Source organism: Alosa sapidissima, chromosome 15 (assembly GCF_018492685.1).
Source record: "Alosa sapidissima isolate fAloSap1 chromosome 15, fAloSap1.pri, whole genome shotgun sequence".
Taxonomy (NCBI): Eukaryota; Metazoa; Chordata; class Actinopteri; order Clupeiformes; family Clupeidae; genus Alosa; species Alosa sapidissima.
Window position 1 is genome coordinate 23,907,270 of NC_055971.1, and position 13,183 is coordinate 23,920,452.

The 13,183-nt window shown below is 44.6% G+C and overlaps 1 protein-coding gene across 1 annotated transcript in view; it reads left to right on the plus strand.

Moving 5' to 3' along the window:
- Window positions 1-861: 861 nt before the first annotated feature.
- The window catches only part of c2cd3 (C2 domain containing 3 centriole elongation regulator), a 26,216-nt gene continuing 13,894 nt past the window's right edge, over window positions 862-13,183 (plus strand). Inside the window, exons 1-21 of the mRNA XM_042063209.1 lie at window positions 862-1,020; window positions 1,478-1,747; window positions 1,929-2,086; window positions 2,466-2,647; window positions 2,971-3,116; window positions 3,589-3,721; window positions 3,988-4,137; window positions 4,335-4,482; window positions 4,697-4,782; window positions 4,947-5,147; window positions 5,603-5,700; window positions 6,076-6,194; window positions 6,494-6,625; window positions 7,314-7,826; window positions 8,436-8,587; window positions 8,987-9,230; window positions 9,753-9,936; window positions 10,758-10,941; window positions 11,188-11,360; window positions 11,774-11,909; window positions 12,598-12,866. Of these exons, the coding sequence (XP_041919143.1) occupies window positions 969-1,020; window positions 1,478-1,747; window positions 1,929-2,086; window positions 2,466-2,647; window positions 2,971-3,116; window positions 3,589-3,721; window positions 3,988-4,137; window positions 4,335-4,482; window positions 4,697-4,782; window positions 4,947-5,147; window positions 5,603-5,700; window positions 6,076-6,194; window positions 6,494-6,625; window positions 7,314-7,826; window positions 8,436-8,587; window positions 8,987-9,230; window positions 9,753-9,936; window positions 10,758-10,941; window positions 11,188-11,360; window positions 11,774-11,909; window positions 12,598-12,866 (3,730 nt within the window). The 5' untranslated portion in view covers window positions 862-968. The remainder of the gene's footprint in view (window positions 1,021-1,477; window positions 1,748-1,928; window positions 2,087-2,465; window positions 2,648-2,970; window positions 3,117-3,588; window positions 3,722-3,987; window positions 4,138-4,334; window positions 4,483-4,696; window positions 4,783-4,946; window positions 5,148-5,602; window positions 5,701-6,075; window positions 6,195-6,493; window positions 6,626-7,313; window positions 7,827-8,435; window positions 8,588-8,986; window positions 9,231-9,752; window positions 9,937-10,757; window positions 10,942-11,187; window positions 11,361-11,773; window positions 11,910-12,597; window positions 12,867-13,183) is intronic.

Genomic DNA, 13,183 nt, shown 5'->3' on the forward strand with positions numbered 1-13,183 from the left:
CATCTTGTGTTTTCTGCTGCAACGCAATGAGGAGTATGACAGGTCCAAGATGGCGGCCGCATTTCTTGTTTCCAGCAGCCAATGCGGCGTCTATGTATATTATGTCTATGGTTAAAACGACCAAACTTTGCGTCCTTGTTTGCGATTGAGAGTTCGAACTACCCTTTCTAGAAACACCAAATCCAAGAACGATGCAGCGAACTACCAAGGTTGCGACGCAAGTTAGCAAATGATGCTTTCTAGAAACGACCCCCTGTAAAACATGTTCACATAGCTACACAACATTGCATAGTTGTTAAGATTTGAATCCGGAACATCAGTGATTGTGATGAATCTTAAATTGTTAAAACTTTAAAATGATAACTCAAACACCTTAAGTAAAATAAAAGGCCTATAATTTACAGACCATTACTGTGTGTTTTTAAACATTAATTTCTGAAGAAACGCTGTTTGACTTATGGTTCATTGTCACTTTAAGCGCATTGAATCTTTTACATTCTCATAATGCCCTTTTACAAGCCTTGCTTGTTTGAGCTATATTGATATAATAATATTAACAATAATATGTGCGATATTAAGTTGTTGCAGCCTACATTGCTTTGGAAATGGAAGTGTGTAATGACATGTTGCTTGTTCTATATATACAGTCTATGATTCAGACAGTTATCTTTATAATCTTCATTTATATTCGATTATAGTGGGCTAAACAGAAACAATCATTGACTAAATCACGAATCTGCATTAGCCTACAGTCACACAACAATCAGCTGGCGCGACTGTTTTGAAAGAGCCTTTCCCATAATTCCTTGAGTGAAAAGCTCGTCTTTTCATTGGAGGACGAAACCAGAAAAAAAAAAAGTTGTTGCTCAGTTGCGCGCTGTGTTTGTATGAACTGTCACATCACTCAGCGATAAGCAAAAGCTAAAGGATTATGGTATTGTTACACAAGTTAGGTATATTTGCAAGGAATGAAGAATAAAAAATCTAAATCTACAAAGACTGGAGTCAACAGAAAGAAAGGCAAGTTAACATTCGTCACCCTCGACATCCAACATCCGTAGCGGTTAGCTATTGAACAGTTGAGATTGTTTAGCTGTTGCCATTAGGTAAAGTAACTAAGTTGCTAAGCTAAGTGATAGCAAGCTAACAAACGAACATGCTATAGATAGAAATAATCTGCAGTGAGAAGCATTTCAAGGATAGTTTAATCACATTAAACAGTTTATATCGTAACGAGACCTCAAAAAAAGCTTACTAGACTTCTTTGAGTGTTGGCTAAGTTTGTCAAAATCTAACGTAACGTATACCAACAGTGTTGAATCTGGCTTAGGAGTTAGAAGCTAGCCATCTAAACTATGGTCTTTGTTAATGCAGAAGACAAATCCTCACTGTAAGCTTAGGTTCAGAATAAATGGACGAATGCATTTTTTGTACGCCCACTGCCTTTGCCATTAACGAATGACACCTCTCCTTTCAGTTCCCAGTGATGTGTCTCCCTCGACAAGTCTCCCACCGCTTGTGGAGGGACAGTTGCGGTGCTTTCTCCGAGTGACCGTGAGCAGGGTCCTGTGGACGATTACCAAGCCTCCACAGAACCCTCAGATCAGGATAAGATGGTGGGGAGAGTCGTCCTCCGGAACCCTGTTCCGTCCAAGGGATGGGTCTCTTGTGGCACAGAAGGGTATTCAGTCCACTGCCCGCTTTCCTGTTCGCTGTGGACCAAAGCAGTTCGCATCCTATTTGACAGGTAAACCTGAAAGGGCACTCTCTTTCTGTGCTTGTACATCACTGCACTCCACTTATGTGCAAGCATATTCGTGCTCTGTGGACGTTATTATCTTATTGCAGTGATGTGAATTCATATGTAAAATGCTGGGAACTCCTGTTGATTGAACCTGTTGAACTAATTCTACTCTGTCTCGATGCAGATATGGGCACCCTTGTTCTGGATGTTGTGATCAAACCTGACCACTTGCCTGTGGCCCGAGCTCAGATCACTGGACTGTCACGTCTCTCCCTGTCCAACTCCATTGGTGGATTCTTCACAGTGGTTTCGCCTACATCGGAAAAAATGGGAGAACTACAGGTGTGTGAGGATGAGGGATTAGACTATTTTATCTCAGAAATCTTAGTGTACTGATATGTTACCGTGTGTAGGTCTCAGTCAATTCCCGTGTACAGCCCATTGAAAATGGTTTTATTCTTACATGTTAATGTTTTAAAAATAGTGTACTCAATCAAATATCCAAAAGAAGAAATCTGTGCCTTACACATTGGCTGTCATCAGTGTTGGTGCGTGCTATGCACTGAGGATGGGGTCACTCAAAGCATTCCGTGCATTCAGTTCCATTTAGAACTGATTTACACATTACGTTTCAACATCTACAGTAGTATGCAAATCAAATATTCTCTTATTTAACGGCTACATGTAGTTATGCAATGTGATGTGATGAATCCTCCATCAGGTGGCGCTTGCGTTGGAGCCTCTAGCGGAGTCCTATGACAGCAGCAGCTCATTCCCCACCCCTGACATGAGCCTGGACGCTGCACCGAAGACCCTGCCTGATCAGAATGTCCTGCTGGTGCCATCCAGGCCTCGCTCTCTCTCCGGCAAGGAGTCACTGGCCAGCGGCACTAATACACCACGGTAAGCAATCCAGAGGGACGATAGCATCTAGCAGAGAACATGACAGAGAAGAGTATTTGATATAGATTTATTTACCATGTGAAATAAGAGTTTATGTGTACTACTTTTCAGTTATAGTTTGACATATAGTAGGTCAAATGCATATGTGAAGAAATCTTAATTTTGATATGAATGGTGGAAATTGCATTACTATAAACCAGCTAGTGTCTCCTGAAGATTATTGTTGTTTTAGTAAGCAGAACTACCAGTAATGTTATGTTATTTATTGCATTATTGATGATTATTGTTATCGTGACTCCTTTTTTGGCTGTGGATCATTACAGGGGAGTAGATCACCTATACTTTCCGGAAAATTCGAGAGGTCTGTTGGGTCATGGTCAGTTCGGACCAGAGGAAGGGAGACCTACAGGAGCTCCAGATAGGCCCCTCGCCTCTGCTCAGAACCAACAACCAAACGACCTCCTCACAGGTTAGGCTGCAAGAGTGAAACGTAATAATAATGTAAAAGTAACGTAATTGTAATCTAATTGTAACATAATAGTAATGCTGCATGTAAATCATAAAGCGCATGTGTTTCATACATGTTGTGCCAATTACATGGACATAATATATGTTATATTTACATGGATACATTCAGTGCATCTTTAAATGTACCGGTTTTGATATACACTAACAGAACACTTGCTGGGTTAGATGAGCACTTGGTCACAGCAGTGGCACAGTAGAATGTGATCCCTCACTTACAAATGATTTACAGTAGGTGATTTCATACAGTGCAGTTCATAATACAATAAAGACATGCAATGCAATGTAGTATGTGAACCATCATGAAATTGAACATGTTAGAGTATTGTTGTAGCTGCAATAATGGTTATGTCACTCACTGGTGTAGGCAAACTGTGTTGTGCTGCTTCACCTTGAAATGATCTCTCCTTGTCCAGCTTTGCTTGAGCGTGGCAGCAAACTGCGGGAAGCCATGGTGATGTCATCACTGAGGACTCAGCTGGACTGTGAGCCAGTGCTGAAGGACACAGCATTACCCCTGCCAAAAGACATCAGATCTGCCTCTTTACCGTGAGTAGAATCACAGCTTTATAGTTCTAGTCAGGCATCTTCCAAGGCTGTATTGATCATGATGACTTTTGATGTTTTTATTTTATTTTTTCAGGATACTTAATGCTAAACAAAAATCATAGTGCTACACAGGAAATTGGAAATATGTTTTGGGTTTAGATTTTCAGTCGATTACCTTTCTCGATTAGTACAGTTCAGTGAGTACAGTGCAGTTGGTTTAGGTGTAAAGCTTGTGTATAAGTATCTCTTGCGTTTCTCCTTCTCAGGCCGCTTCTGCCTTCTTCTGGGAAGTTATTTCATGAACTCCTGAGCTCTGGCATCAGCCTGCCACAACGCCCACACAGTCCCACTGCCCCAGACATCCCAGAATGCACCGCAGACAATGAGAACAGAGCTGTGGAGCTGCTGCTGGGCAGGTGAGATGATCGAGATGGAACTGCATTATGTAAACAGTTAAAGGAATACTGAAATTAATTTGTTTTCATATACGGAATGAATGAACTCTGTGTTTATGCGTATTCCCATGATTAATGCATATTCCCGTTATTAGTTACGTTTTGAGATTATGGAGCAACTTCCTGCGTCCTGATCTATCCCTGGTTTTTCTCTACAGTATAAATGGCTCGCTGCTGGATGCTTGGGATGGAGAGGGCTCCCCTCCTCCATCACTGTCCGCTTACAGTAGCCTGTGTCTGGACAGCGAGCTCAACGACCCGCAGTATGACGAGAGCCTCCTGGAGAACCTGTTTTACAAAGCTCCGGTCAGTAAACCAACGTACTGGTCAGTAAGCCAAAGCTCCAGTCAGTTAATTAAGCTCTGGGCAGTATACAACATGTCCTGTCAGTAAATGGGACTGATGTAGCGTCAAGCACGTTTATACGGTCTCCAAACATACTCTGACTTTGAGCATAGTATGCCATGCCAGGCCCTTTGCACGGTAAACTGTATACTTTGCTTTGGCTGGTCTTTTCTAGATTTCTGACTCAAGTGACCATGATGGTGAACTGGAGGATGGTGGGAAGTCCCTCCGAGGCAAGAGAGAACGCACCAAACAGGGCAGGTCAGTTGTGAAAACATTTCTGTAAAAACGTTAAAACATAGCATAGAACGAAGAGGGCATTAATGAGTAATTATGGCGCATAGAAAAACATGAAAAAAAACACAACGGATTTCAATAAAAAATCATACATTTGATGTGATGTTTTCTATGTGAACTCCACACAGAGTCCCAGAGGACCAACGGGTTCCAGAGGGCAGGAACGTGCTGGCCGGGCTCAGCCTGGATCAGATCACCACGCTGGGAGGGATGCGACTAGCACGGGTAACCGTCCACTCCCTGGCGGTTCCGGCAGATAGCTCCGTCACAACACCACAGAAGATGACGGGCAAAGGGAGGCCACCCAGACCAGTCTCCAGCAAGAGATGGTACTGCCCTTTGATTTCAGTCATTTAATAGAATAGAATATCGCTACTGTCATTGCCCAAGTGCAACGAGATGAAGTGTGCAGCATCCATACACTATAGCGTAAAAATCAATAAATAGGATAAATAGTAATAAAGTAAGAAACATTATAGCCTAATTAGCCTAATAGCCTAATTAGTATTCACCATTCGTAAATTGTACAACAGTTCAGATGTACAATGCAGCAACACAATCATAACAGTACAGAAGTCCCTGCTAAAAGCCATGAAGCCATGAAGACACAGCTGAAAAGTAGAACCCTGTCAACTCGGAAAATGAAACCCGTAGCTATCCTTGTGTGCGTTTCTGATTTCTAATAGCGTAGATTGCACACAGCAGGCCGATCTCCATAAAAAGGTGACATCTGCGTTCAGTTGTGACCCTGTTGTTTTATTGTCTGTGTGCCCTCCTGGTTCAGCTCCTACTCTGTGGAGTACGTGTTCCCCGAGTCTCCATCTAGTCAGACTCCACCAGCAGAGGTCACTCGAGTCGTCTCCAGCAAAGTCACTGGAGGAGGTGAGTGTGTTCGCATTCTATACGATTCATCTGCCTTTTATGAATTAATTTCCACCTTACCGGGTAGTGGCTGCTCTGAAACTGTTTTAAGTGGGTTGGTTCTGGATCTGACGAAGGCCTTGTAGGCCGAAACGTTATCGCCTATTAAACATTTGTTTTCATTTACTCGAAGTTTGCGGCACCTTCCTTCTCTGACTTAAGTGGGTTGGTTACCTACAGTTGCTGTTTTTCTTTTCTGTTTGTAGTTGGTTGCTGCTCTGTATCTGTTTTTAAGTCCTCTGGTGAAACATGTGGTGTTGAAGTGTCATAATTGATTAAAATACTTGCTTGATAAAAGTATTTTTGTTTGTTTGTTTGTTTGTTTGTTTGTCACAGTTGTCAAGTTTCTGCAGCGCACTGTGTTTCCTGTTCACTTCAGCGGAGCTGCCTTAGAGCAGTGGTGGCAGACAGACCTCACCCTCAAAATATACTCCAGGAAGAGCTCTCAGATGAAGGTGTGGTTGGTGAACCCAGCACGACTTCATAACCCTTCATAACTTCATAATCCAACATAACCCCTTCATAATCCAACATAACCCCTTTATAACCCAACATAACCCCTTTATAACCCAACATAACCCCTTCATTACCCAGCATAACCCAGCACGTCCCATTTATAATCCAGCATGACTCCTTCATAACCCCTTCATAACCCAACATAACCCCTTTATAAGGGCATTTTGAACAAACTATAGAACTGGAAATATTGAAAGAGACCTATTTATTGAGTAATTCTCATGTCTTTTTTTTCCAGCCTGTTCTCCTAGGTACAGCAGCCTTTCCATTGCGGCCTGTATTAGAGAGTGAAGACCTTGGCCATATTATTTCATTGCCTGTTCAAAGTGTCGAGGGATCTGCTGCCAAACAGGGAGTTGGCCCTCTAAAGGTATCAGGCTACTCAGACAGATTACTCTCCCATTATTGGTTCTGTGTGTCTTCAAAATGGCCTCAGTAGGTTATTTATGAACCCTCTTCATTTTTACACACTCTCTTAGACCCTAACACTTAGCCCGTTAGTTTTAAAGAGCGGTGAAGTGGCATTAGTGTCCCAGGGTTTCTCAGGTGGTGCCAAATAGTCCTGAAATTAAAGCGGAGTGTCTGCTCACTGGCATGCTTTCATGCACTTGCATTTATTCTGCATGACTTGTCTTAGACTTTAAGGCCTGATTTCCAGTACATGGATTAAGCCTAGTCCTGGACTAAAAGGGCACTTCAGTGGAGAAACAAAGCTTTTGGTCTAGGACTAGGCTTAATCCTGGTACTGGAAAGGGATGTAAATAAGAACATTGGTGTTTGTTAACAGTGTGCACACACACTTCAGAAATGTATCAAATACAACAGGTGTTTATTACTCATGGATGCAAAACAAAACAAAACAAAACAAAAAACAATTTCAAAATGGCTGTTGTGCTTTCACAAGTGTGCAAGTTAATGTCATTACTTCGTCCATGATTTTATTGATCATGTGAACACTTTGCGGCGGCGCTCATAATCTAGCAGTGACTCATAATGTAGTAGGAACACTGCATTTCCCCAAGTGCGAGTCACAGCCCCTTTGTGCCCTGTCCATTCAGGTGTCCATTCATCTGGCTGTGGACAGTCAGGATTTCACCACCAAGAAGAAGCCCTCAGCAGGCTCCAAACCCACTCTCAGCCCACACAAACCCCTCAGTCCTCATCGCCCGGACCCAGACCCATTCTCCAGACCTCAGTCCACTGCCCTGGGCGCTGAGCGCGACCCTCCAGCACCGTCGCAGCAGCAGCAGGGCGGCAGGACATCTCGCAGGGACGCTAGCCCCGCGCCAATCGTCACCTTCGCCCAGGGCGTCCAGCCAGCCCACCCCAGGAGCAGCCCACCTCGGCCGGGAATGAGGGCTTCCTCACGGGGGCCTGCGGAGGTGGAGGAGGAGGAGAACGAGGTGCTGCTGCACGCCTTACTCATGGTGCCTGATGGGAAGGACTTGAGCTGTGGTCCTTCCTTTCAGCCTCCCAACGTTTACCTCAACTGTAAGCTGTTCGGGTCGGACGAGACCGCCAGATCGGTAGTCAGCTGGGGTCAAACCAACCCCGCCTTCAGCTTCATACAGGTGAGCAGTGCTGTTTACCTAATTACCACTTATTATGAGTGGCACGTCAGTGGATTATCGTGCAATTTGTGTCATTGCTGTATTCGCTGCTGGCAATTGGTCTCCTCTGCTCCACTGCCATTTGGCAGCATATGATGGAGGATTATGATTCATATTCCCCCCGGAGCGCTATCTCTCCTGCCAGGAAAGTTCTGCTCAAGCAGTACAGCATGTGGCCAAGTGGGGCTCCAAAATAATATTCCATTAACATTGGAATATATGATGTAATGCAAAATACTCCGGTGGACGCGGCCAATGAAAATTATTTAAGATGTTTTTCATCACAGATGAATGAATGCGTTTGGATGTGTCCCTGCTTGTCTACAGTATTAGTGTGCGAATTGTCTGTTATTTTCTGCGTGCACGAGCGTGTGTGTGTGTGTGTGTGTGTGTGTGTTCGTACATTAGTTTGTAATTCATGAATTGTTTCTGTGCTTTTTTGATCTGCTTGTTTATTTTTGTATAATTATTTAGTTAGTTTATTATTGTTTATTTTAATGCACTAATTCTTGTTTGTGTATTTGTCTGTGTGTGTGTGTGTGTGTGTGTGTGTGTGTGTGTGTGGTACAGGTAGCTCCTGTGGCGTTAACCCATCGTCTGCTGGAGCGGATGAAGAACAACATGATGGTGATTGAGGTGTGGCTGAAGGCGGGCGGTCAGAGTGAGGACCGGCTGCTGGGCCTGGTCAAACTCCCCCTGCACCAGTTCTACATGTCCTTCAGGTCAGGGCCCAGCACGGGAACACCTCTCTCAGACCCGTCAACACAGCGCAACCCGCTAGATATAGTAACGCATTAAGATATCAGTTACCATAAAATATGTACAGGACAGTATTTTACGTTTTTGGTGCTGTTGTTTTATGATGTTTGTTTTTTTGTTTCATAGACTTATGTAAGGGTGCATTGTTTGAAAATGTGGGCTATTGCTGGTTGAAGATTGTTATTACATGATTACATTATAATACTCATACAGTTAGTTAATGAAACATAATAAAAGGTATTAAATGTTTAATATCAACAGTCCAAAACATATTAACAGGTAATAATGATATATTGTTGCAAAGATAAGAAAGAGTTATTAGTACAATGCAATATTGACCTGTTTACTCTTTTGATTTGCAGGGACAACAAAATCACTCACCTTCTCCTTCAGGCCCAGTATCCTGTGGTGGCAGTGGACAGCCACATGCCCATCGTAGATGTTTTTTCAGGCAGTGTACGGGGCAGCCTCAGGGTCCTTCTGGCCATGGGCATGGCACAGCAGATTGTGTCACTGCAGCGGATGAGGGAGGAAGAAATGTACCCAGTCACCCAAGTTCCAAGACCCAGCCATTTACTGGACCAGATACCTCAAAGAGACACAAAGGTCACAAAACATCTTCTTGGTGTTGTTGTTGTTGTTGTTCTTCTTCTTCTTCTTCTTCACTTCTTCTTCTGTAATATACACACTGCTATACTAGCCTAAGGTTATGTGCAAATACCATGAAATATTATATTAAAAATATATTATAGAACGAAATATTACATAAATACAATATTAAACTCGTTTTCTTTGTCTTGTGGAAAAACGCCCGAAATGAATCAATATGTTTATTTACATGTTTGGTCATTTACATGTTTGGTGATTTAAATATAGGCTATTGGTTAGATCAGAGCAGTAAATGTAATGCATACGCCAGTCCTTAAGATTGGCATGATTTTTTGTTACGTTTATGGCTGTCAGCACCAGATGTAAAGGCTAAGAAATTGCAATCAATTCCTAAAATCGCAATCAGTTGAATAATTGTGATAATCAAATAGTAACCCAACAATGATTCATAGGTCTTCCATCTCCCTGGGCTGTAGTCTGACTCTGACATCTGACCCCGTGTGTGTGCTGTCCGTACAGGTCAGTGTGGGTGTGGCGGAGGCTCTCGTGGAGCACGTGTTTGTGGTGCGGGTAGAAAAGGTGCGGGGTCTTGCCCCTCTGCAGTCCACCGTATGGGGGGAGGCAGACTGCTACATCCAGTACTCCTTCCCCACCCAAGAGAATGAGGCCAAGCAACAAGCTGACCCAGACATTGTGGAGAGCAGTAAGCACTGTTTCATGTGACATTTATTTGTTTGGAAAATACTATACTGTATGTGTTATGCTGTACATCTTAGGAGAGAAATTCTGTTGTGGGAAATTATTGTTTTTCACAAAATAGAGGGTCCTATCAGCTTTATATATATTTATTATACGGCTCTTCACAATGCTAGTAGAACGCTCCATTGACTTGAATGGGATTTCCCAACGTTCTACGGTAAAATAAATTCATGTAATTACCGCTGCAAACATATAATTACCGCTGTCAATGGCAACGGGTTTTGTGCTTCTGATATGTCTTTCATATCACTACGCAAGGACTGGAACTTCATTCAAACGTGAAAGCAGACGGTTGATCAGCTGTGTTCTAAAGAATGTTTGATTCAACTTCAGCAGCGTGTGTTGTTGCGAACTATTTGTTTTTCAGCAAATGCCACGATGAACGGTAACAAATAGGCTAGGTTATGTAGGCTAAAGTCATATCGTGGGAAGTTTATTATTTCTTTTTGGCAAGTAGCCGTATAATAAGCGGGATAATGTATAGAACGCCGGTCATTACTGTAAAAAGAAGTCCCTTCAGGGCGGAACAAAGGCCGTTTCGCTCTGTCGGGAGTTATTTTCCCAGTAATGACCGGCGTTCTATACATTATCCCGTACATATATATACATGAAGTTCTATTGTATCTTCTATTACATCCACACAGAAATTATGTTTGAGTTGAGTATAATGGGTTTAATTATCCAAAGCCACATTCTGATGACTTAACCTTGTTGTCATGGTGCCTCACCCCCCCCCCCCCACCCCCGCCTGCTGTCCTCCCCCAGGTGTGACTCTGAGGCCGTTCCGCACGGCCACCACCCTGTGTGTGCCAGACCCCGTGTTCGGCCACAGCGAGACCCACGTGCTGCTGGCGCCGCCTGGGGTGCCCGTCCAGAAGCTCCTCCTCAGCTCCCTCTCCAGCCAGGGCCTCCGCAGCGGTGGGGGCATCCAGTTCGATGTGTGGTGCAGGTGAGCAGTATGTGTTTGTCTGTTTGTCTGTCTCTTTCTCTCTCTCTCTCTCTCTCTCTCTCTTTCTTTCTTTCTTTCTTTCTTTCTTTCTTTCTTTCTTTCTTTCATTCTCTCTTTCTTTTTTCTTTTTTCTTTTTTGGTTTTGTCTGTTGTTGTGGTCCGATTCCAATTCCAATGCTTGCTGTATAAACTCATTGATAGGCGTAAATCTCTCCCATTGGTTCTCTGCTCCTCTCCTGTGTGTAGGTATTACTACCCCAACGTGCGGGACCAGCATGTAGCCAGAGGGCTGTTGCTGCTTCCAAAGCTGTGTGGGTTGGTCACCATGCAGAGGCAGCAGCAGACAGAGGCCCAGCTGATCTCCATGCCACTCATACCCAGGACAGAGGGCAACACCACTCACCAGCCAGCACCCTCAGGTACTCCCTCTTGGTCTGTTTATCTCTCTCTCTCTCCCTCTCTCTCTATCTACTGTATCTATCTATCTATCTCTGTCTCTTTTTCTTTCTTTTTCTTTATCTTTCTCTCTGTCTCTCTCTCACTCTCTCTCTGTCTATCTCTATCGCTCTTTCTCTCTCTCTGTGTCTTTTTCTTTCTCTCTTTCTTTATTTCTCTCTCTCTCTCTCTCTGTCTGTCTCTCTCTCTCTCTCTCTCTCTCTCTCTCTCTCTCTCTCTCTCTCTCTCTCTCTCTGTCTCTACATGGGCAAAGCTGGCACCTTTAGGGCTTTTTTGTAAGCCAACTTCAGAAGTCTATTGCAATAAATTGGACTCTAGTGGACCTGCATGTACATGTTTAAAGTATAAACACTGGCCTGACTCCTCCTGTGCTCAGGCTTCCTGGACGTGAGCCTCCAGTATAAGCACCGTCCGCTGAGGAGCGCAGGGTCCAGAGGTGGTGCGGGAGCCGGGCGATTCGTCACCCTGCTGGTGCAGATACACAGAGCAGCAGGCCTGAAAGCTGCCGCACGGTGAGGCCGCCACACACACACGCACACGCACCTACATACGCGCACACACACACCTACACACACACACACACACACACTTACATACACACACTCACTTACATACACACACTTACATACAAACAAACAAAAACACAAACACAAACACACACACAAATGCTCATACACACACATACACACACACACTTACGCACACTTACTCTCGCACGCTCATACACACACATACACACACACACACCCTCTTGCACGCACACACATATATACTGTACACACACACACACACAATCACACAAACTCACGCATGCTCACACGCTTCCTGGTACACTCACAGACACACACACAGACATACACACTCTCAGATACACACAGAGACATACCCATACACTCGCCCAAGCACGCTGATATGCAGGTATGCACAAACTTGCACAAACAGACACACTGGCACAAACATCCATAGAGTGTGTACATAGCGTGTCTTTTGGTAAGCGGATGTTTATTGTTGTGTGTCGCTTCTGTTCCTCCTCTCTGAGGCCGCCGTGTTCCATGTTTCATTAATCTTCCATCACAGAGCTGTTTCCCGTCGATGACAACACAATTCATCGCACTATTCCAGTAGATGTCAACACCATTGGTCTTTACTCCTCAGAACTCGTGCCAGCCCTCTGTCTCTCTCCCTCTCTTCACTCCACAGGTGGTTGGCCTCAGCGGACCCCTCGCTGCGCTACTTTGCCGACGCCGGCGTGAACGCCTACGTGAGCCTGCGGCTGTCCTTCCTGTCGGAGAGCGAGCGCGTGTGCACGCGCGTGGTGGCGGGCACCTTCTGCCCCGAGTTCAGCCACCAGGTGGAGGTGCCCTGCAGCCTGCTGGTGCAGAGGGAGGGGGCCATCACGCGCAGCCTGGCCGAGCTGCTGCAGGATGCCGAGGCCGTCTTCACCGTCCACAACCGAGACCACCGCAAGGGTGAGGGGCGGGGGCGGGTGGGGTGGGGTGGGACGGGTGGGGTGGGACGGGGGCGGGTGGGGTGGGGTGGGACGGGTGGGGTGGGGTGGCAGGGGAAGGCAGGAGGGTGGAGAAGGGAACTCTGTCATGGCTGAATGGAGGTGTTAAGAAAAATCTAAAAACAATTAGGGCTGTATCTAATGATTATTAGCACTGTAGATTAGGGCTGTATCTAATGATTATTAGCACTGTAGATTAGGGCTGTATCTAATGATTATTAGCACTGTAGATGTAGATCATTTTGTATCATAATCTATGTAATGTCAAATGGCAGCAAT